This window comes from Nyctereutes procyonoides, unplaced genomic scaffold (genome assembly GCF_905146905.1).
Source record: "Nyctereutes procyonoides isolate TBG_1078 unplaced genomic scaffold, NYPRO_anot_genome, whole genome shotgun sequence".
Lineage (NCBI taxonomy): Eukaryota > Metazoa > Chordata > Mammalia > Carnivora > Canidae > Nyctereutes > Nyctereutes procyonoides.
Genome location: NW_026575142.1, coordinates 27,005,561 through 27,028,606, shown reverse-complemented (window position 1 = coordinate 27,028,606; position 23,046 = coordinate 27,005,561). Strand labels below are relative to the sequence as shown.

The 23,046-nt window shown below is 38.9% G+C and overlaps 1 protein-coding gene across 2 annotated transcripts in view; it reads right to left on the bottom strand.

Annotated features, from left to right (window-relative positions):
- Positions 1-23,046, bottom strand: part of CCDC148 (coiled-coil domain containing 148) — a 233,757-nt gene that overhangs the window by 117,159 nt on the left and 93,552 nt on the right. For both annotated transcript variants that reach the window (XM_055307649.1, XM_055307648.1), the window contains 2 exons: positions 20,979-21,117; positions 18,590-18,796 (listed from right to left, as the gene is read on the bottom strand). In XM_055307649.1, coding sequence (XP_055163624.1) covers positions 18,590-18,796; positions 20,979-21,117 — 346 coding nt within the window. The remainder of the gene's footprint in view (positions 1-18,589; positions 18,797-20,978; positions 21,118-23,046) is intronic.

Genomic DNA, 23,046 nt, shown 5'->3' with positions numbered 1-23,046 from the left:
TTTTTTTCTGTTCCCTCTCCTCCTATTCAAGCCCAAAAGACTAGGCCGATGCTGGGTCAGGATCTATCAGGACCAATTATAAGTGAGTTCTAAGAAGAGAAAAAAATTACCTGACAAGCTTAAATACAGCACTCCAAGAGGTTTTCATAAGAAGATTTATAGTGGGAATTTCTATAGTGGGAAAGCACAAAGAGCTGTAGCTAAGCTTCAGACTTATGAATGATCATGGAACAAGTCCCAGGGACAAGTAGAGCATATGCTAGAGGTGTGGAGACAAACATACGGGTCCTAAATCCAAGTTAGTCTCCTTTAGAAGAGGAGGCTCCTTTTTTTTTTTTTTTTAAAGATTGTATTTATTTATTCATGAGAGACACACAGAGAGAGGCAGAGACATACGTAGAGGGGGAAGCAGGCTCCCTGAAGGGAGCCCGATGCAGGACTCAATCCCAGGACCCCAGGATCACACCCTGATCCAAAGGCAGATGCTCAAGCACTGAGCCACCCAGTGCCTCAGGAGAAGACATTCATAACTCCTTCTGCATCTCTGGTTTATGGAAGGTAAAGTACAGTTCTTGGATGAACAGATAAAGCATCCTTGAACAAAAGTCAAGGAGAAAAAGAATGCAACTACTTCAATGCTTTGGCAATTCTTATCTTTGACACAGAGAAGAAAAAGAGGAAACTCTATAATGCCTTACCTCTCCATCAAGTATGAAACCCTCCCCAAGTAGAGTAGATTCAGACCTTCCGATGTCACTGCAGAAGCCTCGTCCAGAGTATAGAATGCTAGTACTGCACAGGCATGGAGGCGTGGGGCTTACTGCAGAGGACAGGACACTGAATGCAAGTCTGACGTGGGGAATCAATCTTCCTGGGGTACTGAGTCAAGGTTCAAGAAAAGCTTGCCTAGAATCAAACATACCAACCCCTACATCTCTGCTTATTCACTGGGGGGGGGGATGAATTAATAAAACCCAGCACATATCTCTGTCGGGGGCCTGAAAACCTTGTCTCCCAAATTGAAGCCTTGGAGACAAATGAAGTAGATTAATTTTTCTTCTAATTGGAGATTATGTATTTGGAAGGGACCAGAGAATGTGAGAAGTAAATAGCTGGCTCTGAACAAAGAACCAAGGAAAGATTTGCTTTCTCCACCACAAAGTAGGATTCACAACCCCTACGTGAGCATTTCATAAAGATAAGGAGAAAATATAAGTGGGAGTCATACAGACCTGACATAGAAGATGTCGAACTGAGAGGAGATGAAGATGGGTAAGAAGTGTACATCATGGCGATGACAGGCATGATATAGAGAGAGCAGCAGTAAGGAGGTATTTGATGATTATCAATAGCAAATGACAGTGTATCCAGCCCCAGTAGTAAATAACAATGTCCTCAGACTTCTTCAACCTGTGACTACAAATGATGTCACGTTAGCATTCGTGTACGAATTCTACTGCCTCCTTATGCTCACCTCCTCCATGGGACTTCAGCCCACTGTAAAGTGCTCCCAAGTACTTCTAGAAATTAACAGAAGGTATATTAACAAGCAAATGTCTGCTGGACATTTGCCTCTTTCTTAGACGTCAGGGAGGATCGGCCATCTCTCCTCTCATCCACTAAGTCTGCAGCTCTTATAAGGGATTCCCTTGCAAGTCATCTCCTGGTGCCAGCAAAGCCACCAAATCCTAGGGAAGTGCTAACGAGCCCTGCGTTCCCTAGTCTCTGTACCGCAGGGGTCTAGGCTCCTCACAGAAATGCATCATGTTCATTACTCCCTGCTTCAAGGGACTCAGATGCCATGCCGTTCCCTAACATCATCTCTCATCCATTTGTCTCAGGCACTGAATACCCGAATAGAGATACATGGCATGAGATTATATAATGGTTAAGTTTGGAAGGATCTATCTTGTTCCTCTGTACTCCCAGCAAAATACTACACTCCCTTGGAGAGGACTCCAGCCTTAACCACTGAATTTCTCACAGAAGGGGAGAGTGTTTTCTCTGCAGTTTCCTTGCCCTTGCTTTGGGCTCAGAGCTTAAGGTTGCTGAGCTCCATGGCTATGTTCCAGGATAGCGGTTACTCCAATATAGAGATGACCCCCAATTCATAAAGTCTTGCGTGGGACTTCAACATTTTACTGGAATATCCCTAGATGTTATGAGCATCTGCATACAAATGAAGTCCCCCTGGTCTAGGCTCTGGCTACTCAACACGTGGTCCGTGGACTTGCAGCATAGGCATCACCTGGGGGGGCTCATTAGAAAAGCAAAGCATAATTTCCAACTCCATCCTAGAATGTGCAGTTTGAGGAGACCTCCAGGTGATTTATGTTTACATTCAAGTATGAAAAGATAGTGTTACAGACTATATCATTAAATATTACCATTTTAGAAAATTACATCACTGATAGCAACACTGTTCATGAATTTGAGCCATGAATACATACATCTGTATCCACCTACATCTGCAGCCTTCACAGTCACTGTGATTCTACATATAGGTGCAAGTATATGACGATTGTATCTTCTTTTTTTTTTAAGATTTTATTTATTTATTCATGAGAGACAGAGAGAGAGGCAGAGACACAGGCAGAGGGAGAAGCAGGCTCCCCACAGGGAGCCCGATGCAGGACTAGATCCAGGATCACGCCCTGAGCCAAAGGCAGATGCCCAACCACTGAGCCACCCAGGTGCCCCTGACCATTGTGTCTTTTGGTGGTGTCACACCCACACATTTACACACTGAAATACATATTATTTTATACCAAATTATTTTATTTTACTTCCTTTTCGCATTATTGTTTGGGCATTTTATTTATTTCATTTTCAAGTTATGTATGTAGGCTGACTGTATTTTCTGTGTATTTCATTTTAGGAGATTGAGATTTCATAGAACAGTTTTTGCAAATAGAGGGCATTGTGTCTGAGGGCATTGACGACCACTGCCCAGGTCCATGGGAAGACATTCACAAGTTTTAAGCAGGGAAGTAACATGGCTAGACATTTTGCTCCAAGTAAATTATTCTGGTGGTTGTTTGGAGGATATATTCAGGTCCATAAGGCTGGTGTTGGAGGAATCAATGTGGGAGACTATTACTGCAGTCCAAGAGAGTCAGGAGTGGCCATAGACCAGAAGAAAAACTTGGACAAGGAGGATTCTCCAAAGCAAGGATGGGAGAATTCCAAGAAGAAAGAGGCAAGTCAATAGAGTCAAATGGAGTTATATGAATTTATTTAAATTGGTAGCTAGGTGGCCACAAAAATGTTCATAAGGCCAGGAAAAACAAGGCCAACTCACTTTGCCATGGCATGAATATTTAGGGAAACTGACATAGAAAAGGACAAAGAGGAAGGAAGACTTAATTGCTTTTCTCAGAGCAACATTTTCCCATTTATTCCTATCTCCCTGCAAGTGACCCTGTAGTCTTTAGGAAATGGCAGTAGTAAGACTGCAGAATTAATTCTAGTCCCAAATCAAATGCCACATATGTCACTTCTGACAGACCCATTTTTTTGACTCAATGTCCTTATCTGGGGCTTAGGGGTAATAATTTGTCTTCTCTCTTAAGATAACTTTGATGGCAGAAATATACATGTCAAAGTATTTTGAAAAATTAAGGAAGATAACTAAATCGTGATTGCTATATTGTTCAGATTTCAACAATATAATAGGTTTCCATTCAGAGCATCAGTATGCATGAGTGGGAGCCACGCCACTCACTTCTAGGTAGTAATTAGGTTTTTCCTTTCTCAAAAAAGAAAGAAAGAACTTTCTGATATTACTTTTCTATGGCTTCATACTAGGGAATTTATGTGAACAAAGGGGCCTAACAGTTCTGTGGCTTTTTGGAGTCTCTATCTTTTTAAAAAAATTCCTGTCAGTCTAGTTTTATAATCAAAGTACATTCTTTGGAGACCTTTGGTGACAGCTGGAAGTCAGAGTTGCAGTTCGTTATATTTATTCAAGTATTTTGTAAAAGATTCTTGATGGGGAAATTTTAAATTGAAAAAGTCTCTGGAGAAATTATTATTACTTTGAAAAAGCATAAGTAGTCATGATGACTTTGAAAAGGTACTTATTAGGGTGAGCGTTTTTCCTGCAATGTAAGTTCCAGACAGAATCACCCATGTACATCATCAGCAGTCCTTGTTAGTATCCAAAGAAGTTTATGGCTTGAGCATATATTCACTTTAAAATCAAAGTATTACTATTATAGCTATAAATTCCTGACAAGCTTTCTTTTTCTAGAGAAAAAGAAAGATGCCTAACGTCTCCAAAAAAAAATATTTAGTTAAAAGGATTACTTGTAAAATGGCAATATTTAATGGTAAATTATTTATATAACTTGAATTTTTTTCAAGAATCTTATCAGACAGAGTGAGGCATTTCCTGGGTTTGTGTTCAAAATTACTTAATTGTACCTTGAGCCAACTTTAAGATTGAGTATGAAGGATTACATTAGGTGAGATGCAACTCCATTCACACACACAAAATGGCATTTCCATTATCATTGAGAGGAGTTTTTTCAGCCATATGAAACACTGTGAACTAAGCAGGCATCCAATATGGTCATTTATACATGGATGATCATGGTTCTGGATCAGACTTTGAAAAGGTCTCTTGCACCTAACTTCTGGGAAATGAACAAGGGGTAGTGGAAAGGGAAGTGGGCAGGGGGTTGGGATGACTGGGTGATGGGCACTGAGGGGAGCACTTGGCGGGATGAGCACTGGGTGTTATGCTATATGTTGGCAAATTGAACTCCAATTTAAAAAAAAGAAAAAAATGAAAAGGTCTCTTGGATCAGATTAAATCCCATTATTTTAAATTTATTCATAGATGTTCTGTTAATATGACAAATGGGAAAAGTATGATGCTTCATACTAATTATCAGCCTATAAACAGAAATTCGAACCTATGCATCTAATACTAGAAATTCACTCAAAGATGCAAATTCACAGCAGAGATATTAAAATTGCATATTAAACGCAAATCCTAGAATTTTAAAACTGGAGATAATTTAGTACAACTTTTGTCTTTGAGAGACAAAGAAATTGAAGTCTGAGAATATTAGGTCATATTTTTTCTAGATTACTTATGAGCTTGTTAAACTTAAACAAGTTTACTTAACCCCTCTAAGCTTCTGTTTCCTTGTTCATAAAATAGAGAAAATTAAAGATCTAACTTACTGTGTTATAGTAAGTATTAAATGAGGTCATGCATGTAAATCATGTGGCATAGTCTCTAAATTGTAGTAAATGTTTCATAAATGTTAGTTTTTATTTTCCTTGTTTGTGAGTCAGAGAAAAAAATTATAACATCAGCTTAATTTGGAACATTTGGTAGGTGTGAATTGTTAAGTATCAAGAATGACCATCATCACCTCAAAGAAGTGTAGGGCATGTTAGAGTGGCTCTCCAACTCCTCAAAAAGACTTTTTGCATGAAATAGTCAATCCTGCTGTGATGAGTCATTTAGGTTGCGCACTACCCAATTTTAATTATTGCGCATGTCACCACCCCTTGAGTTGTGCTCTATATTTACTTTGCACAACTGACATGTAGTAGCCCTGGGAATAGTTTTCAATAATGACATAGTCTTAACACATTCACAATACTCGATTGTGATCTATAATAGGACTTAAGGTATCTGTTGTATTTAGTCCTAACATTTTTTTTAATTTTAAAAAGATTTTATTTATTTATTTATTTATTTATTTATTTATTTATTTATTTATGAGAGAGAGAGAGAGAGATCACAGAGGCAAAGGAGACAGAGAAGCAGATTTGCTGCTGAGCAGAGAGCCTGATGCGGGACTCAATATCAAGACCCTGAGATCATAACCCGAGCCAAAGGCAGATGCTTAACCAACTGAGCCACCCAGGTGTCCTATAATTTTTTATTTTTAAGAGAATTTTTTTGGATTCTAGTTTCTGCCCTGGAGATAGATAAAAATGTTTTATACAAAATACAAAAGCATTAACCATGAAAGATGTTGATAAATTTATTATTACTTAAAAATTAAAAACTCTTTTATGTAGTAAGTTACTACTCAGACAATGAAAATGAGAGTTAGAGTGGGAAAATATATCTGAAGCATATATAACCCACAAAGAGTTTATACCCAAAATATTTAGTGAACAAGTATAAACCAATAAGAAAACGACAGACTGCCCAATAGAAAAAAGATGAGCAAAAGATTTGAACAGGCAATTCTACGAGAAGAAATAAAAAGTGTAGTAATACCTTACAAAGTTGTAAATACACATATTCTATGACCCAGCAATCCACTCTTTAGTATTCTTCACAGAAATGTAGTACCAGGGAACATGTGTAAAAATGTTCATAGCAACATGGTTCCAAAAAGCTCTAAATGTGTAAATGGCTCAAATGTCATCATTAGCAAAATGGATTGATAAAGTGTGGTATACCACAGCCGCACACAACAACAAAACATAGAGGAAAAGATGCTATGCACAATACAAGAACATACTATTTGATTCTATTCACAAAAGTTGAAACACAGGCAAAACTAGCTTGTGTTGTTCAGGGATGCATATCCAGTGGTGAAAGCAGAGAAATGATTCTCACAAAAATTTGCTTATACTATTCAGAGGCTGAGGGCTGATGTTAGGGTAGAGCCTGAGGGGGAAAGTATGGGTCGAGGCTCAAAGAAATGAACTAAGAGAAGCACACAGCCAGGGACTGGGGTGAGGCAGAAATCTTGGAGAGGAAGGGGGAAGAATTACATGGTGTGTGATAGACCTGGCTGGAGGGACAAATAAGATCCAGATATGGAAGATGAGGTGAGTCACAGAGGAAAGGAAGCTGAAGCACAGCAGCAGGCCAAGGAGGGGATAAACTGGGGTCACCACAACAAGCTAGGGAAGAAGGAGGCTACCAGCTGGCAAGAACTGGGCACAGGGCATATACGGTTGTTGTTATATATTAACATTTCATACTATCATCTCAAGCCTGGCTGACTGCAAAAGCCTCCAAATGGGTCAGCCATCTTCTTCCCTTGCCCCTCTAGCCTATTCCCAAACCAACAGCCAGGGGGATCCTGTTAAACTGTTTATGTCAGATCATGTCACTCCTTGTTCACTATAGCCAAGTATTCTCACTTCTGTTCCTCAACTATAGTAGGCAGTGTGGCACTTGCTACTCCCTTTGACAGATTTGTCTGTTACCTTTCCTCTAGATAAAAAGCTTTCTCTCTCAACTCTTTCAGGTTTTTACTCAACTGTTTTCTTCTCTCTAAGGCCTTTCAATGACAATCTATCTAAATATTCAACAGCACACACACCCCAGTTTGTATCACTCTCTCACTAATACTTACTACTCTCTTGCACTATATATTCTACTTATTTACCTTGGTAGGCATTGTGACTTTTATTAGAATGTAAGTACTGACATATATACAAGGGTTGATATTTATGAATCTTTTTCATGTTTGACTCCCTAGTACTTAGAAGAATGCCAGTATATACTCAGCTTAATATTTGTAAAATGAATGAACAAAGAATAAATAAACAAATCCATCCATCCAGTAATGAAAGCTAGAAACCTGGGCACCTTTTGTTTTTTCATTTCCATCATTCAGTCTTGTCCATTTAATTTTCTAAATATCCCTCTACCCCTTCCTTTCCATCTCTATTTCCATCGCTCTAGTTCAAACCACTGTCATCTTTCACCCAGACTATGACAATACATACCTGACTTCCCTCCACTCCTCTAGTCTATGTCCCATAAAGTCCATCCTCCCCGAAACTGTCAGATTGATCTTAAAATATGTCGATATCCTGCTAAAACCCTTCAATGGCTTCTCATCACATACAGTGATTACAACTCCAGCTCCTTGACATTGTACATTCCTGTAAGATCTAGCACACACTTACATTTCTAGCCTTCCTCTCATTACTCTCTGGACCACAATTTACAATGAGGAAACACCAAAATGCTTTTGTACACTAATATATTTTTGATCTATGGGAGACTGTCTCAGTCTCGGGTTTAGAATGTCCTCCCACTTCTCACTTTACCATAATAATAAACACCATTCTTTAGGATTTAGTTCAAATGCTTGCCACTTCCAGGGTTTACTATTGTTGCCCCCCATCCCCCCCATACCCTCCTCCATTATCCCATAATTTTCATATGTACTCTCCTATGACCTCACACTCCATAATAACTATATTTATACACCATTGTCTTCTACTGGAATCTAAGATCTTTGTGTGCATCTTAGTCATCTCTGTATGCCTAGTGCTTATATCAGTGCTTGGCATAGGCAGGTACTCAAAAAATATTTGGTGATTGAGTAAATGAGTGAGTTGTGCTATACATAAAAGTAATTTTTATAATAATCACTAAGGAAATTGGTAACAAGCAACTTGTGTCGCTTTCCGATACTCAAGCATTCAGGATCCCTGGGTGGCACAGCGGTTTGGCGCTTGCCTTTGGCCCAGGGTGCGATCCTGGAGACCCAGAATCGAGTCCCACATCGGGCTCCCGGTGCATGGAGCCTGCTTCTCCCTCTGCCTGTGTCTCTGCGCCTCTCTCTCTCTCTCTGTGTGACTATCATAAATAAATAAAAAATAAATAAAAAAAAATACTCAAGCATTCAACATATGTCTTTTACAAATTCCATCTTTTGTGAAAGTAAAGAAATAGGCACAGAGCCCAGAAGAATCACTTTTAACATGTCTCTTATGGTTCTTTCATGCCCAGAAATTTGATTCTCTTTATTATAAATGCCTCAGGCACCAACAGATCATTTTTCTCATTTTTTGTTCAACTGTATCCCTTCGCTACTCTGCCTCTCTCACCCACAAAAAAGAACTTCCAGTGAACCACGATAACCAAACATAACATTTGTTATATTAAGACAATATAGGAGAAACTCAATATACATTATTTTAGACATTTGCAAAATGGGGATTTTCTCAAATAGTCCTCAGTGAAAATAGGCTAATAGGAATTCACTGGATAAGATTCAGCTTCGTAACAAGAGACAAGCAATCATTATGTTCAGAGAACTAAGTGCTCCACTAGGTAGAAATATACCTATATACCATAGACATCACAACAGAGATTTCCTTTAACAACTAACACATTTAATTTCTTCATTATTACCTAGAGAGGTCTATGAAGATACATGGCACATTAAAAAGATGCCCTCATCTGTCCATTTATCAACTGTTAATCCTAAACTTGAAATTCTTTTGATAAAAGATTTCCTGTTCCATCTAGAGCTAAGAGCAAGGAATCAGGACTAGATTTCTCTACCCAATTATCCTCTCATTCACTGCTTAAAGTTTCCCAGTCAAACAATGCCAGGGTAAAAGGGCAAACTATAAAAGGCATACAGATCTGCCCTCTGAGTTTCTAGTTGGAGAAAAGTATATATAGTAGCCAGAATAAGTTTTATAGTTATGAAAACTACGGAGATTGTCTCAAAAAGACTTGGATGAGTTAATACCTCAATACCATACCATACCGTTTGATTTTAAAATGCAAAATATTGGGGCTTCTGCGTGGTTCAGCTGGTTAAGCATCTGCCTTGGGCTCAGGTCATGATCCCAGGATCCTGTGATTGAGCCCCACATGGAGCTCCCTGCTCAGTGGGGAGCCTTATTCTCCCTCTCCCCCTACACTTTCCTCCTGCTTGTGCTTGCTCTCTCTCTCTCTCTCTCTCTCTCTCTCTCTCTCATGCTCACTCTCAAATAAATAAAATAAGATGTAAAAAATGTTTAACATTGAAAAAAACATAAAAGCCATATGTGAACAATATGAAATACAAGCAGATTATCAGAGAATATAAATGGATAAACAGGATTCTTCCCCTAGCACTTTTATTTTTATTTTTTTAAAAACATATACTTGAGTATAAGTTGGGAATTTTTTTTTTAGATTTTATTTATTTATTCATGAGAGACACAAAGAGAGAGAGAGAGAGAGGCAGAGACATAGGCAGAGGGAGAAGCAGGCTCCATGCAGGGAGCCTGATGTGGGACTTGATCCTGGGTCTCCAGGATCATGCCCTGAACCAATAGCAGCACTAAACCACTGAGCCATCCGGGTTGCTCCCCCTAGCACTTTTAAAAAATAAAGTCAATTTTATACAAATACAACTTATTCAAGGGTATATAAAATCAATATACTTATTATATACTTCATTTCAGCAAAAGTTACTGAGTACCTACTATATTCCAAGCATTAAAAATCTGTGACAGTTGCAGGGAATGGTGGATTGGGATGGGAGGTGAAGGGATAGAGGAGTTGGAGGAAGTTTATGTTACTCAAGATGAATAAGATGAGGTTCCTGCTTACATTTGTGTAGGAGACAGAGATTGTCCAGTGTGCCATAATCACTGTCAAGTCAGCGTTATGTACAAGGAGTGAGGGAGTACCAAGAGTGGATTGAATCTGACCAGGGACTCAAGAAATCTGCTATAGAAGATTCTGCTACCTTGTGTAGCAGATAATTTAAGCTGAATCTTGAAAACGAGTGAGACTTAGCCAGATGAAGCAAAGTAGGAGCGATATTCCAGGCAAAATCAATAATAGCAGGAACAAATGAAGAGTAAGGAAACAAAATGTTGTATGGTGCAATGGCAGAGGTAGAGGGGGAGTGGGTTACAAAGAGTTTTACATTTCTAAATAGTAAAGTGCGAGGTTTAAGAAAGGAGGCTGGAAAGTGAGTTGGGGCCCATGTTATTGAGGACCTAGAAAGCTATGCCAAGAAGTTTGGCCATTATCATAAACAAAGGGTGTCACTAGGAGTTGTCATCATGGGAGACCATAAACCTAATTGCATTTTAGATAGAGCATTCTCCCTATCTAAAATTCAGAAGGGCAAGATGTGAAGCATAGCCATTAGAGCACGATTTCAACAGTCCAGGGACAATGCCCAGGGCCCAGTGATAGAAAAGAAGGGGTAGAAAGTTAAGAGATAAAATGTCCAAAGTTGGTAAATGGCTATGGGGGTGAGGAAGGGAGAAGAGGAAGCTAAGATAAGATTCAAGAAGAGTGCAAATTTACTGGAGGGAAACAAAAATTCCTATTTTGGACACAGGCTTTGAGATAATCAGTATGTAGCTGGATAAATGACATTCAAGAGAGAGAGGCTCAGAGATGGGGAAAAAAGATTTGAGAGTAATTAGCATATAAAGATAGGTAAAAACATAAGTGGGGTTAGGAACCTGTGAAGTAATGAGAGAAGGGCAATGAGCAAGGACAATAAATTTGAGGATACCAGGGTTTTAGGATTGTGCAGGCAATGACAGATGCACAGGCAGACTAAGATATGGCAAACAGATAATATTTTAGAAACCGAAATAATACTTTAGAACAAAGAGTGCTTGGTCAACAGTGAGAAATGGTCTACCAGCATAAGGATGGAAGAGCACTGACAGGATTAGATAATTGGAAGGTCACCGGTGACTTTGGAGAGAGAAGAGAATCTTGGTAGAGTAGAGAGGTCAGAAGTCCTGAGAAAATATAGATTATTCTTTCAAATGGTTGATTTCAAAGAAAAGGATAGAGATCAGAGACTTCCCAGAAGCTAGAGGATAACTTGGAGTCAAGAGAAGTTTTGATTTGAATAAGAAAGACTTAACCATATTTATAGGCTGGGAAAAATGCAGAATAAGAAAGAAAAATTATAATGAAAGTAGATAATCAGTAGAACCATGTTCCTAAAGTGGTTTAAAAGGTTTAGAAAAGGTTTAGAGTCCCAAACACTGCGGGAAGGACTGGATAGGAGTATACAGAAGGCATCACGTCTTGGAGGAAAGGAGGGGACTAGCAGGAGACATAAAAGCATAGAATGGGGCAGGAATTTGGGACCTATCTCACACTCCATGACTTCATTTTATTTTGTTTTATTTATTTTATTTACTTATTCATGAGAGACACAGAGAAAGAGGGAGACATAAGCAGAGGGAGAAGCAGACTCCCTGCAGGGAGCCTGATGCAGGACTCAATTCCAGGACCTCAGGATCATGACCTGAGCCACTGAGCCACCCAGGCGTCCCTCCATGACTTCATTTTAGTGATAAAGTAGAGGTGGGTTGTCTCCTGGGGGCTGGAGGGGGAGGGTATATGGCATCAGGTTAAGTATGTATTTAAAGGACATATGACTTTTGAAACAGTCATATGAGGAATAGGGGAGAAATGGTGAGCTAAGGACAGGACTAAGGCCTCCCATGTGGGATTGAGAGTCCAAGTGAAGCTGAATTTTCCTTAATAGCACTTGGCCACCCAGCATGGATGCAGAGAAAGTCAACTGTAAGACAGATCTGGGAATGAAGTTCCCCAGCCATGGTGTAGACAAGCAGGCAAAAAAATCAAGGGCACAGCTAACTGAGTGGTTAGGCTGGATGCTGGGGAGGGGCTGGTAGTCCAAGAGACCTTCAAGGATCAAAGAGCAAGGAGCAGGAGAATGAGAGCTCTACTTCTCTGCTTTCTTCTCACCACTCTGGTGAGAGGCCTCTACTTGCTACAGCATTCATTATGGATAGAAAAACCAAAATAAAACAGAGAAGGAGAAAACTCATTATGTCAAAATTCCTTTAACACTTTTCTTAAAAGGCACAAATCATCTAAATCATCCCCCAAAAGCCTTTTTAAATTCCAAGACTAAAAACAAAATTATGGTTAAATGTTTAATTAATGTTTATTATAGCTAGCATGCTAGTTTTAGAAGGTCAAATTTATGATACAATAAAGTAATATTTTTCACATTCTGTGGGTCTATTTTATAGTGCATTGGGGCTCACAGTATAATAAATATCTTCTATTATTTTGTAAGATTCTTGTATGCAAAGCTGTACAGGGCTGAGATAATATTGAATTTCAAGTCAAATTAGCTGGCATGAACATGAGACAAGTCACTTTATCGTTCAGGACTTCAGCTTTTAGAGTTGTAAAATGAAGGATGGGGATAAATCTCCAAGTTTCCTTCCAGGATAAAAAAAAAGAGCATAATTTAGTATTTTAAATTACTATAGAACTGATAGGACTACTCCTTTTCTTTTATGATAGACTTTTGTTTCAAGCTATAATTTATTGAACCTCAGTCCTTGATCACGAACACAAACTCCATGATAACACCATCTCTATGGGAAATTGAATCCAATTGAATCCATTTTGCATCACAATCTACTCTATGTTCCACCATTCTCTGCTCACATTTATTCTTTGGAGGCTTCATCTTCAAAAGTTCAGAGAGACTTTTTTCACCACCTTGTGACCATGGGTCTCTAAGGAGAGGCCATATTGCATTGCTTCCAAAAACCAAGCCTCTGATTTCCATGGGTGGGTACTCTGCAGCAACGCCTGCACATCCTGGATTTGTCACTGAGGATAATATGATAAAATGCCTATAGAGTATCTATTAGAATGCTTGAGATGTGGGAACACTCCATAGAGTATACCCAATACACTGAACAGCATGATACACGGGAAATCATCAAAACACAGCATTATTCTTGTCCCATTTAGGTATTTCTCCTGCTGCTCAGTGAAAACTAAGCAGAAACCATGACTCACTCCTGGGTTACAAAGGGTCCTAAAGTCACTTTAAGACACAAAGTACAGCCTTGATTCAAAATTAAATTGCCCACTTCCAAGAAATGAATCAACTCTTCCCTCTTTATTCAGATGATGACATCTCCTTTCATTCCCCAGACGCTTAGACCATCAGAGTCCATGGGTAGGAAGGAAAAGGGGAAAACAGTGACTCCTGGATGGCTCAGTGGTCTGCTCAGGGCATGATTCCAGAGTTCTGGGATGGAGTCCCACATCTGGCTCCCTGCATGGAGCCTGCTTCTCCCTCTGCCTATGTCTGCTTCTGTGTGTGTGTGTGTGTCTCATGAATAAACAAACAACATCTTTAAAAAAAAAAAAGGAGGGGGTAGATATATATAGGGGAGGCCAGCAGAATTCTCATTAGACTGGTGACTGGTGCTGTCCCAAGTTAACCTGGCAGGTGGCTAATGCTGACTCTTGCCTTCCTACCAGTTTTGTTGCCTTGATTCCTAGCTGGGAAACATTTCTGGGAACATACCCCTGATGTGGGTCATTTACATTTTCCTTTGTCTAGGTGATTCTCTTCCACCTATCAGGTTCTGATTTATTGCTATTCCACCCCTACTTTTGGGGGGGTCCCCCTTCCCATTGGCAGGAGTCCTGTTGGGCAGAAAAATCTCAGGCAGGCTGCCTTTGAAAGTGACCTTGTGCTACTAGGTAATGATTTCTTAAGTAGGGCACATAAAAGATTGATAAATAGTATTTCGTGAGGACCTTCCAGGTTCCATTTAGAATATAAGAAGCTGGAAAGAATGTCATCTCCCACTCTAAGCACAAGGAAAAGCTGTATCAGAACGTTTCTCAAACCCATCAGAGAGCCGAGGTCACAGGCAAATAAACCGGAGATTTAAAGAAAGGCAGATGTTTCCAAGGAGACAGGCAATATGGAAACTTGCTTACTTGAGACAGAGCATCTGGGAAAGACAAGGCCACCACAGAAGTGGGTAACAACACTTTGTAATCAGTCAATGAATTTTTACAATTTCCTGCTGTTGTAGAGCCTGAGAGTGTAGAACCCATGGAAGTTTCAGAGACAGGGGAATTTACATGCCCTTACAGGTTTTTCTCTATAGAAAGCTCATAACAAAGATCAAGGTCAGGGGAGAAGAGCAGATGAAGCCTCTAAGGTCTAAGAGATAAGAACAAAAGCCCTACATGAGTGGCAACTCTTGCTTTGGGCTCAGGTTGTGATCTCAAGGTCATGAGATCAGGATCCCCACCCCACTCCACCCCCACCCCACCCAGTGTCAAGCTCTACATTCAGTGGAGAGTCAGCTTGAGATTCTCTCCCTCTGCCCTTCCCCCTACTCCTCCCCCTCCAAAACAAATAAATGAAATCTTTTAAAAAGAAAAAAAAAACAAAAACAAAAACAGAAGTCCTACAGAACAAAATCTCTTGGGGGTAGTGAGCGGTGTCAAGCAGCAAACCCACCAGGGCATAGTGTAGACCCATTACAGCTGGGAGGAAAAAACAAAAACAAAAACAAAAAAAACAAAGACACCCTCCTCTCCTAGGGGAGGGGGAGGAAGCTCTCTCCCACACAAGAACCCCGAAGACATGAGGCACAGTTTGTCTACCATGGGGAGAACAAGATCACTGAGCAGGTTCTAGCCCCAAGACCAAGTGACAACAATCCTGCCTGAGACTGAGGCTGAACCAAGAAAGCAGAATGCCTCTTGCCTTATTAGATACAGGCCAGCAAGTGTCTAATAAGAATCTTCTGAAGGGGAAGGAACAACAGCGGCAAGGCTCTCTGAGGCACAGGCTCCCAGGGAAAGCCAAAGCCTATGTCCACCATAAGCTAAGCAATACTAATTGCCAATAACTGAAAATAGCTGGTGAATGGATAAACTGTGATTAACCCCAATCATGGCATACTACTCAGCAATAAAAAGGAACTATTGATACACATAACAATGTGACTAGATCTCAAATGCATAATGCTAAGCGAAAAAAGCCAGACCCAGAAGTACACACACTGTATAGTTACCTTTATATAACATTCTAGAACAGCCAAAAGTATAGGAACAGAGATCAGTAGTTGCCAAAGGCCGAAGGTGGGTATGGGGTTGAATACAAAGGGGCATGAAAGATTTCTTAAGGGTGATGAAGCAGTCTATATTTTGCTTGTAGTGGTAGTTAACATGTCATGCATTTGTCAAAATTCATGGAACTATACACTAATTAAAAAGGGTGATTTTACTGCATATAATTTATATCTCAGACATTTAAATTTTAAAAAAAGAATTTCATTAAAATTAAGAACTTTATCAAAAGACACCATTAACAAAGTGAAAAGTCACAGAAAGAAAGGAAATAGAACTTACATACAGAATATATAAAGAATACACAAATGAATAAGAAAAAATAGACAACCCAATGGAAAAATGGGCAAAAGTCTTGAGTGGACATTTCACAGGAGCTGATATCCAAACGGTCAATATGCACATGAAAAGACACTCATATGAAAAAACATTCATCAGGACACTGGGGTGGCTCAGTGGTTGAGCATCTGCCTTTGGCTCAGGTTGTGATCCCAAGATCCTGGGATGGAGTCCTGCATTTGGCTCCCCTTAGGGAGCCTGCTCTCCCTCTGCCTGTGTCTCTGCCTCTCTCCTCTATGTCTTTCATGAATAAATACATAAAATCTTTAAAAGAAACAAAGAAAAGACATTCATCATCTATCCTAAATGTATATGAAAACCTTGTTGAGGTACCACTACACTGGCAACCAACCAATGTTGGTTAGGACATGAAGCAATTGAAACCAGCTGCAAATTTGTGTAACCTCTTTGGAAAACTATTTGGCTGTGTTTACAAAAGCTAAACACACCTGATCCAGCCATCCCACTCCCAAGTATAAATCCTATAGAAATGAGTGCATATGTCCACCATAAGACATGTTCAAGAGTGTTTCTAGCACCATTATCATAAGAACAAAAACCCGGAAATAACACAGATTTCTATTAACAGGGTAATATATAAGCAAATTGTGGTATATGACTACAATGAAATACTACCCAGCAACAAAGAAAAACAAATAATTGCAACATGCAACAAGAATGAAACTCACAGATATGACAAGTCAAGGAAGTACAAGAGTATATACTGTATGATTTGAATTATATGAAATTTATGAATAAGTAAAACTAATTTATGGTGATGAATTCAGAATAGAGGTTATGGGTGCAGGTAATATATACTGAGAAGAGGCATGAGGGAAACTGAGCTTCAGGAAACGTTCTATATTTTCTTTTTGTTGTTGTTTTTTATTTTTTAGATTTTATTTATTTATTTATTCATGAGAGACACAGAGAGGGAGAGGCAGGGACACAGACAGAGGGAGAAGCAGGCTCCTTGCAGGGAGCCCAATGTGGGACTCGATCTCGGGACTCCAGGATCACATCCTGAGCTGAAGGCAGATGTTTAACCACCCAGGAGTCCCCGTCCTATATTTTCATCTCAGTGGTTTTTACATGAGGCAATATATGTCTGTAAAATTTCTTTTTTTTATATTTTTTTTTTAATTTTTTTTTTATTTATGATAGTCACAGAGAGAGAGAGAGAGAGGCAGAGACACAGGCAGAGGGAGAAGCAGGCTCCATGCACTGGGAGCCCGACGTGGGATTCGATCCCGGGTCTCCAGGATCACGCCCTGGGCCAAAGGCAGGCGCCAAACCGCTGCGCCACCCAGGGATCCCCTGTCTGTAAAATTTCATTCAATTACACACTTATGTTCTCTGCTCTTTACTGCATGTTTACCTCAATACAATACGATAAGAAGAAAATACCCCCACAGCACAGTGGAAAGGCTAATGATAATATGCACCAATTGAATAGCAACAAGACTAAGGAGTATATAAAGACTTGTCCTAGTCTCTGACCCCAGTGTGTTTTCTTATCAGCTGCAGACAGAGAAGAAATGTGCCTTAGCTCTATAGCCCATTGTAGATAGATCAGGCTTGGATGCAGCCTCTCTTCCTTCTAGGGCCCAAGCTTATGCAATGCCCAATATAATATCTTTTTGTTTAAAACACTGCAGAGCAGGCATTTTTCCTCTAATACTTTAAGAGATATTTGTTTTTATATGCTATTAATTGCTGTAGTATAACTATTAACTGCAGGTTATTTTTTTTCTACCAATAGAATAAAATTTCTTGTTGCACTATCATTCTCCTACCATGTCATTTACCAATAAATAAAGATTTGTGTGCTTTACTGTGTGTGATGCTGTACCTCCATACAATCAGTTTTTAATGGACCTGCCAACACTCCTAGGGAGGCTACATCCATCCACATAGGGCCTCCAGGACTCATGCACTGGCGACCAGTCTGGGGAATGCAGTTATTTGCAACACAGCAGCCATCCTTGTTTTCAAGTCTGCCACAGAGGCAGCTCCTCTAGTTCCCTGTGAGCATCAGACACCGATCCTCAAACCCCAGCTGCAGGGCTTCCCCACTAAACTTTCCAAGCCAAACTGGAGGCCGCTCACTGGAGCTATAGAAGAGGAGTACCCCACCCACTCCACCTTTTGCTTTGTCCATCGGGCTCTTCCCAACATATCTCTTCACAAATCCTCTCCCCTCTTCGTAAATGTACCTTTTTTTTTTTTTACATCTTTAATGTGAATGAGAGGTCCAAGAGTGTGGGAGCCAGAATCAGACTTCACTTTATAGCTACTTTCTGCTTTTTCATCCAGCACCTTTCACTGGTGTGCAGCATTTGTGGTTCACGTTGGGTATCTCTCAATCCAGACTTCAACACTGATCTCCTGTTACAGGAATTTCCACTTGAACCATATTAAATTGTTGATTGTTGACTACTGTTGATCTACAAGAATTGCAATTTCATATGGTTCAAACTAATAGTTTTATTCAAAATAAAAATTTTAGAGAAACCAAACTTTAGGTTGGGTTTGAGCAAAAGGGAAAGCGGGTTCTTAAATGAATGCCAGGGCAAACCCTGAAACACCATCAGCAGAGCATCTCACCTTGGCTTTCAGATGAGCACACAGTTCCTGTTGCTTTCTTCTGTCCTTAGCCAAAGTACCCTCTATTGCATGTGCTGCGCAGGCCTCCGCAAGGGTCAGCACAGCCTTCTGGATAAAGTCTCTCCTGTTCTTATTCCAATTTGATATCAGGATCTTTCGCTGCTCCCTAGCAAAGCGATATTGATCACAATATTTCTCATGTTCCACCTGAAAAGATAACAGATGGCAGACACTTATTATGAAACTGAGCCTATGCTTTATGTCATCGTTATTAAAATGAATAAAATGAATTATAACCAATGATTTAGAAAAACTGGGGACAAACATCTTAATAGTGAATGTAGTAACCAGGACCAGGTACCAGTCTGAAAGTTATGAGCTGATGGTTAACTGGTGACTAAGGACCAGTTGTTTAATGTTTGTAAGTCCTTAGTTTCCTCGTATAGGATGGACTCTCACTAGGCAGTCCTAAAACAACTTCCACATCTACACAGCAATGAAACTATTCACAAAAAGCATTATTTCCCCTGTATATAATTTCAAAAATATTCTATCTTTAAATCAGTTGGGATATTTTAACAATTACTTCAAGTGCTTCACCTAGACACATGCCAATAAAAGTATATTCCTATCATAATCCTTAAAACCTCAGTTTGCCTTGATTACTGAAATATTCAGGTGATAGGATGTCTAAATTTAAAGGAATTACAGCAATTATGTTAGCTTTTCCCATCCTTCAGTCCTGATGGACATGGACAGTCTAACATGGGTACTGGTAGTTCCTGCTGGCAGTAAATCTCAACCATGAGAGATCTCAGAGTCTTGAGGGGAAGAACAGGAATGGAGATTGCTTGAGCAGTATGAAAAATCTTTGTAGGTGATTCTGAGATGCTCCTTATATAAAGTTGTGTCTCCTGAAATTGAGAGCCATTGACCTACATAATTCTTTATTTTGCCAGTTTAGACCACATCTCTGAATTTAATATATTATTTAACCCCTAAGTGGAGTGACAAAAGAATCTAGCAAGCAAGATAAGGTTGTCCTAAAACAATAATTTAGTTATGGTTAATTAGGTACAGGATGAAACAGGCTATGGATTCACTTAGACCAAACATCAGTTACTAAAATATGTTCTGGAAACTTCTGAGCTTTGTTTCCAAAAGCCAAAAATATACTTAAAATCTGTCAAACACTAAGAAAGGAAGCATACACCATGCAGAAATGAATACTAATCAACCTAATGTAAGAAGTGAGTATAAAAATCTTTATCATGTCAATAGCAGGTAAATACAAAAACTTACAAAGTTAAAAATGACAGCTGGTTACAGAAATAAATAGAACCAACAGGGAATAAAAATAATGATCTAATTTAATAAATTAAGACTTTAAAAATCTAGAGTGAATTATTTATTACATAACATGTTTTTTACATAACAGGTATCTACAACAAAATAAAGATCAGAATTAAATAATTGTTGGCGGGGGAATGGGGGTAGGAAAGGATGGTCATACTGGATGAGTGACCTTTGCTTAAGTTTCTTTATCTGTAAAATAGAATAAAAATAGTACTCTTTCATCCACTGTTATACGTCTTATAGGAGCTTACACATGACTGCTATAAGGTAAATTCTACTTGCTTAATTTTAAATAATTACAGAAGTGCAGAGTATGTGATAATATTTTGTAGTGAGGCCCATTTAAAAGTTAAGAGTTCACATGTGTTTGTTTGCATATGTGTTAAGGTGAGTTATGGTAAAGTTAATTGGTGACATGGTAACTTTTGTTTACTTGTCTTTGTGGCCTTATGAACTAAAGAATGAAACAATAATTTCCCAGGACTTTCTTGGGGAAATTTCATTCATGACTCTGAGCTCTAATTTCGGGCATTTGTGTTTCAGACTCACCAAAGGGGATCAAGTGGAATCATTGTGGTGGGGATGACATAGGTAAGCGCCAGCCCCCAAGGCAAGTGCTGGCTTCCCCATGACCAAAAGGGCTCAGATGTGACAGGCTCTGTGGATAGATGAGCTATTACCACTTTCAAGACCCAGAGATTCCAGAATCTCTGAAGATGAGCAGGTGAATGCACAGGCACCCAGAGGCCAAACACTGGTAGAGGAACCCAGGAGATCACAGTAAAGATCTTGGTGCAAGCAAGCATGGAAGAGAATAAATGTTGCTTAAAGGGTTTTCCACCTTCTTATGGACCTTCTTATAGGATTTGACAAATGAGAGACTTTCAACCTATAACTGTTATTTGCTAGAGTGTAGGAAAAAAATAATTTAAAAAATATATATATTTTAAATTTATATCTAAAAATATAAATTTTGCCTAGTAATTACTGACCACCAGAATTATTTAATTTGCTGTTATAGTCCAGCACTCACCAAATCATGCCTAGATTTGTGAGGAAAATATCTTTGTAACATGTTCAGATACAGAGTCCTTCTGCCACAGAGATCTCCAGGATACTGATCCAAAACAGCCTGGTAAATCCAGTGGTCTTCTTCACTTAACTGGAAATTTCTGGAAGCAATAAAAAAGTCATATTGTTAAGCAATCATGGAGTTACAGAGAACTCAAACTGCTCAAGCTACTAGCAAATGGTACAGATTATATAAAATGAAGCCTGGTGTTTGTTTATTTGTTTATTTTAAATACATTAGCCAAATTAAATGTCTGCTATAGAAAAGGTTCTAAATTCTAATACAATAGGTCCTTCAATCCTTTATTGGTCTTGCCACAAATTCCAGGCATTATTTCAAGAAGTTTGCCAAGTGACATAATATTTTAAAAATATTTATTCTATCCTTCCTATGATAATATTTTAAAAATCATGGCCAATGAGAGAAATAAATGAACATGGGGAAATAAATTACTGAGACATACAGAATAAAAAGAATTTTTATTCCTGGAGGAAAGCACAAATGTAGACAGCTAAATGAACAATTACACAAAGGAAATTAAGGCCCGAGGAAAGCACTTATTTAAAGTTTCACTTTAAAATAAGTCTAAAATTGTCACTTACTTTACCCTTTCAACTTCTCACTATGGAATTAAGACTAGATAATATTAGTGAGAAGATTACCAGTGGTATTAAATTTCAGATCACTAAAGAAATAATTTTTAAATAGGAACAACTCTTCAAGGCCCTACCTAAAAACATGTCCACCCTACACCAAAAATGCCTTTATCATTTCAGGAAACTCCTAGGCACTGGCCTGGTTTGTGTTCTACATAAGGTTTTAGCAAAGCCCTGTGCAGAGTGGAAAGGTTGCAATATCAGCTTGAAGTCTAAACGGAATTAATGTCTCTTTATCATTCTGGGTTTATTTGCATATTATTATTCCTGCTTAATAAATTGGAATAATCAAATACAGATGCAATCAGAGAGAATATTATTAGCAACAAGTATTTCTTTGATCCAAGATGGAGACTTGCTATTGTTTATTTCTACTATATCAAATGATCTTCTACTTTGAAGTTAATTGTGCAATTCAAAGAATTTCTCATATGTCTTCTATGCCCTTGAAAAATATTTTACAACTTAAAATAGAATAAAAAGCTCTTTAAATCAGTGATACTAATGGGAATTCCACCGTCCTCATACAAGGTTACCTAGTTTTTGTAAAGCATTTCATTATTCCAGTAAGTAGCAAGAAAGAAAAAATTCTCTTTCAAAGAAGATAATCCTTACTAACAGCTCTATAATGGGAAGAAAAAAGAGGGTTGGAGGTGCTCTGCTAGGAAGCATACTCCACACTTCTGTATGACACAATAATCTATGGCACAGAAATACTTTGAGAGGAGTTGTTTCATTGAACACACCAAGTGTATTGGTTCTGTCTGAATCAGTTATGAATGCATACACAGTCGAAGCCTTTTGCAAACAAAGCATTTCAAATAGGGGTATTGAGCCTGCAGAAATTCTTGCCTGAGTGTACTTGGCATTTAAAACACTCTCAAGTCTGGGGCGCCTGGGTGGCTCAGTCAGTTAAGTTTCTACCTTCAGCTTGGGTCATGATCTTAAGGTCCTGGTGTTGAGCCTCGAGTCAGCCTACCTGCTGAGTGTGGAGCCTGCTTCTCCCTTTCCTTCTGCCCTCCACCTCATCCCACTCCATCCCCCCCCCCCGCTTGTGCTCTCTCTCTCTCTCTCTCTCTCTCTCTCTCAGATAGAGAAATAAAAATCTTTAAAAAAACGAAACAAAACACCACCCTCAAGTCTTCACGGATAATACCTAAGCTCCTCTCTTGAACTCATTTTCATTCATGATAACAAAAATGTATTTTAATAGCATTAATTTAATTTAATTTTAAATAATTAATTTAATTCTCTTTTACTGCACCATAAGTAACAAAAAAAAAAAAAAAATTGACCTGAAGTCCATGTCTTCATTTATGTTTTTAAACTGTTAACTAATCAAGGGGACTTGAACATGGTTTGACTTTCCACCT